Source organism: Etheostoma cragini, chromosome 19, assembly GCF_013103735.1.
Source record: "Etheostoma cragini isolate CJK2018 chromosome 19, CSU_Ecrag_1.0, whole genome shotgun sequence".
Taxonomy (NCBI): domain Eukaryota; kingdom Metazoa; phylum Chordata; class Actinopteri; order Perciformes; family Percidae; genus Etheostoma; species Etheostoma cragini.
The window spans coordinates 57,865-62,562 of NC_048425.1; the positions used below are offsets into that span (position 1 = coordinate 57,865).

The 4,698-nt window shown below is 41.7% G+C and overlaps 1 protein-coding gene and 1 non-coding gene across 2 annotated transcripts in view; one reads left to right on the forward strand and one right to left on the reverse strand.

The window, feature by feature from the left end:
- LOC117935138 (nephronectin-like) overlaps window positions 1–2,489 on the reverse strand; it is a 3,818-nt gene extending 1,329 nt beyond the window's left edge. The window contains exons 1-2 of the mRNA XM_034857268.1: window positions 2,465–2,489; window positions 1,854–1,961 (exon numbers count right to left, since the gene is read on the reverse strand). Coding sequence (XP_034713159.1) covers window positions 1,854–1,961; window positions 2,465–2,489 — 133 coding nt within the window. The remainder of the gene's footprint in view (window positions 1–1,853; window positions 1,962–2,464) is intronic.
- A 1,647-nt stretch (window positions 2,490–4,136) lies between these two features.
- On the forward strand, window positions 4,137–4,208 carry trnag-ucc. The gene has a single exon. It is a non-coding gene; the product is annotated as a tRNA-Gly (tRNA).
- Window positions 4,209–4,698: the final 490 nt, after the last annotated feature.

The following is a 4,698-nucleotide window of genomic DNA, read 5'->3' on the forward strand; positions in this document are numbered from 1 at the left end:
GGAGAGAGAGAGGGAGAGAGAGAGAGAGAGAGAGAGAGGGAGATTTTTATGTTTCAATGTAATAATGTTTTCTGTCTTTTTCTCCATCTTAGTATTTTTGACTTGTATCATCCTTGATGCTTTGGCAATATTGTTCTCATCACATTGATGTCAATAAAGCAATCTGAATTTGAGAGAGCGAGAGAGACAAAGAGAGAGAGAGAAGGAGGGAGAGAAAGAGAGAGAGACAAAGAAAGAGAGAGAGACAAAGAGACATATACATACAGTATATATACATATTTTCAGTGAGTGTCCGAAATCTTAACGTGACATCATGACTTTGCATAAATATACATGCTGAATTTCTTAAGCGTGTTATCAGGAAACAATAAACGGGTTGGGTTAGGAAACGATGAACTGGTTGGGTTTAGAAAACAAAGAACGGGTTGGGTTTAGGAAACAAAGAACAGGTTGGGTTTAGAAAACAAAGAACGGGTTGGCTTTAGGAAACAAAGAACCGGTTGGGTTTAGAAAACAAAGAACGGGTTGGCTTTAGGAAACAAAGAACAGGTTGGGTTTAGAAAACAAAGAACGGGTTGGCTTTAGGAAACAAAGAACAGGTTGGGTTTAGGAAACAAAGAACGGGTTGGGTTTAGGAAACAATGAACAGGTTGGGTTTAGAAAACAAAGAACGGGTTGGCTTTAGGAAACAAAGAACCGGTTGGGTTTAGGAAACAATGAACTGGTTGGGTTTAGGAAACAAAGAACGGGTTGGTTTAGTAAACAAATAACGGGTTGGGTTTAGGAAACAAAGAACAGGTTGGGTTTAGGAAACGATTAACCGGTTGGGTTTAGGAAACAAAGAACGGGTTGGGTTTAGGAAACGATGAACCGGTTGGGTTTAGGAAACGATGAACCGGTTGGGTTTAGGAAACGAAGAACGGGTTGGGTTTAGGAAACGAAGAACGGGTTGGGTTTAGGAAACGAAGAACGGGTTGGGTTTAGGAAACAATGAACGGGTTGGGTTTAGGAAACAAAGAACGGGTTGGGTTTAGGAAACAATGAACTGGTTGGGTTTAGGAAACAAAGAACAGGTTGGGTTTGGGAAACAAAGAACGGGTTGGGTTTAGGAAATGAAGAACGGGTTGGGTTTAGGAAACGAAGAACGGGTTGGGTTAAGGAAACGAAGAACAGGTTGGGTTTAGGAAACAAAGAACGGGTTGGGTTTAGGAAATGAAGAACGGGTTGGGTTTAGGAAATGATGAACCAGTTGGGTTTAGGAAACAAAGAACAGGTTGGGTTTAGGAAACGAAGAACGGGTTGGCTTTAGAAAACAGAACTGGTTGGGTTTAGGAAACGAAGAACGGGTTGGGTTTAGGAAACAAAGAACGGGTTGGGTTTAGAAAACAGAACTGGTTGGGTTTAGGAAACGAAGAACGGGTTGGGTTTAGGAAACAAAGAACTGGTTGGGTTTAGAAAACGAAGAACTGGTTGGGTTTAGAAAACGAAGAACTGGTTGGGTTTAGGAAACAATGACAATCACAAGTAATATTAATGATACTTTGATTGAATTTGGTTATTTCATTCAAATGTCTATCATTTGAAAAAAAATGGTAACGGGTTAGGGTTACACACACACGTTTAAAAAAGGGACAAATAAGTTGGAAAAAGCTTCAAAAACGTAAAAAAAAAGTGGAGAGAAGAAACGTCGGGGAAAAAGTGTTTAAAAAGTGTTGAATAAGACGATGGAAACGTTTATAGAAAAAAGTTTTCATTTTAAATTTTGAAGCAAAAAAACAACTAGTACGGTCGGCGGGGATAACAACCCAAGGGTTAAATCAGCTGATACGTGGTTACACATTGTTAGCTCTTACCAGAGATACGCCACAGGCGCTCCATCCGTAGGGGGTCCCCGGGTTGGGAACCGGAGGGTCTCAGGTTCAAGTCCCCATCCCGAACAAAGTCTGGTGGTGGACTGGGACCTGGAGAGGTGCCAGTTCACCTTCTGGGCACTGCCAAGGTGTACTTGAGCAAGGCACCAAACCCCCGACTGCTCGGGGTGCCTTTCCATGGGCAGCCCCCCCCACTCTGACATCTCTCCATTAGTGCATGTTTAGGTGATTCAGGCCTGTGTGTAATAATAGAGTGAAAACACTGTTATTACCCGTGCGGGATTAATAAAGTATACATTGTTGTTATTATTACATTATTTAATTCAAAACATTCTTAGCGTGTAGTTTAGCTCGCTAGCTCGAAGGATGTTGTTGTTTCCCCAAAGAGAACGGCAACACAGAGAGTACACGCTAAAAGTACTGTTTTTTGTATTGGAGTCTGGTGGGTTTAGCGCTAGCTAACAGAAAGGTCTCAAAGAGGTTTTAAAGGTCTATCTCTGTCGGGATACATCCCATAATGTTGTCAGGGACTTAGAATAATAATCTGAGTCTGTCAGCGGCAAAAAAACACTTCCAATGGACCAAATGCTTACACTGCAGCCTCAGGTTGGTCTCCATTAACCCTGCTGTTGTCCTCGGGTCAAATTTGACCGTTTAATAAATGTCTATATCTGAAATATGAGTTTCTTTTTAACCAAATTACCACAAAAAATGGATTGAATTCCTTCCAACGCTCTTTATAAATACAACTGATCACTTTTATTACTCTGATCTTAACTATTTGATCTATACTAGTCAAAATAATTCATAATTTCTACTTTTTTTAAACTCTAATATTAGGTTTAATTCTATATAAATGAGGGTTATCGAGCATGGATTCCAGAAAGTATAAAACTAGTAAAAAAAAGTTGAAAATTTCAATTTTTGTTGTTGGTTCTGACCCGGGAGGACAACACCAGGATTAATACTGGACCAATTTCAAAGATTGTTCTTCCCATCAGTCACTTACACACAAAAACAGGTTGAAAATAACCCGAAATTACCTTTTTAACCGCATGGCTGGAAATGTGCTTCCATAAAATACAAGTATACCAGATTCCTTCCTACTTTAAAACTATTGAAAGCTCGACATCTGGCGGAGGAAAGTGGGAAGTACACAGTTAATATGAAGAGCAGTTATGTTATGATGCACTTTATCTGCTGCTTTCTCTTCTCTGCAGCTTCTAATCTAACCTGAAACTAACCTGCTGCTGTGTGTTAACTGTTCGCTGCGACGTCTCTGTCCCCCGGGCTCTGTCCCCGGTCTCTGTCCCCCAGGCTCTGTCCCCGGTCTCTGTCCCCGGTCTCTGTCCCCCGGTCTCTGTCCCCGGGCTGCTGCTGAAACACAAAGGCTGCTAACAGTTAGCTCCTCGGTAAGCTGCTTTCTCTAAGCTCTTAGCTGCTTAACCTCGGTTAGCCTCTAGCAGTTAGCTCCTCCGTTAGCTGCTTTCTTTAAATGTCTATGGTTAGCTGCTAGCAGTTAGCTCTTCTTTTAGCTTCTTTCTTTAACTGTCTATGGTTAGCTGGTAGCAGTTAGCTCCTCGGTTAGCTCCTTTCTTTAAATGTCTATGGTTAGCTGCTAGCAGTTAGCTCCTCTTTTAGCTGCTTTCTTTAGCCGCTAACAGTTAGCTCCTCGGTTAGCTTGTTTCTTTAACTGTCTATGGTTAGCTGGTAGCAGTTAGCTCCTCGGTTAGCTCCTTTTTTTAACTGTCTATGGTTAGCTGCTAGCAGTTAGCTCCTCGGTTAGCGTCCGCAGCTAGCTACAAACGGCTAGGACCCATCCATAGACCGTTAATACATACACAGTCTATGGACCCAACGGGAAGCTGCTGCTTAAGCACTAGCTTAGCTATTTTAAGAGAGCCGTTGGTTGAATTAGACGTTAATAATGTTAAATGTATTAACAAGGCAAACACATAACGGTGAAATACGCTAACTGCGTTGTTTAGGAACTAGCAAGCAGTTAGCGCTCAGTTCAAATGTCGCGCTGTTTTAGTAACTTAACGGTTTAACTGTGACCGTTGACGCTAACTAACGGACCTAAGTTTTACACACAAACACTGTGAGTCCACTGAATTAACAGACTGGCTACCAGCTCTGTTAGAGTCCCACTCGTAACCCTTAAAATGAACATTTTAGATCAAAATCTAAAAAAAAAACTCATGATGTCACAAACTGTGCTGCCGGTGCCTTTAAATACAGACAGCGATCGCTGTGTCGTCGTAAGCGTTGGTGGTATAGTGGTGAGCATAGCTGCCTTCCAAGCAGTTGACCCGGGTTCGATTCCCGGCCAACGCAGACTTTTTTTTTTTTTTTTGCTTTTACAAAAATTACTTTAAAAGTAAGTTTTAAAGACAGAGGAGATGTTAAGAGAAGAAGTATTAAAATCTTAGTGATCTGAGGAATAAATAACTAAACTGAAGCTTTTTTGTTTATTACAGAATTTGAACGGAGTTGATGTTACAGGAAACAGCAAAACATTTACAAAATATATCTTTGCTTTTTCCTACAGCACCTGAATGAGTCCTTGAGTGAGTGTGTGTGTGTGTGTGTGTGTGTGTGTGTGTGTGTGTGTGTAAACATGGGGAGGTATTTCCAGAGTGAGGTCGACATTAAGAGTCCATGGTATCAGGTTCTGGCCGCCTTCTGGCAGCGCTACCCCAACCCATACAGGTAAATACAGACAAATACCTGCACACACACACACACGCACACGCACACACACACACACACACAGGCATGCACACACACACACACACAGGCATGCACACACACACACAGGCATGCA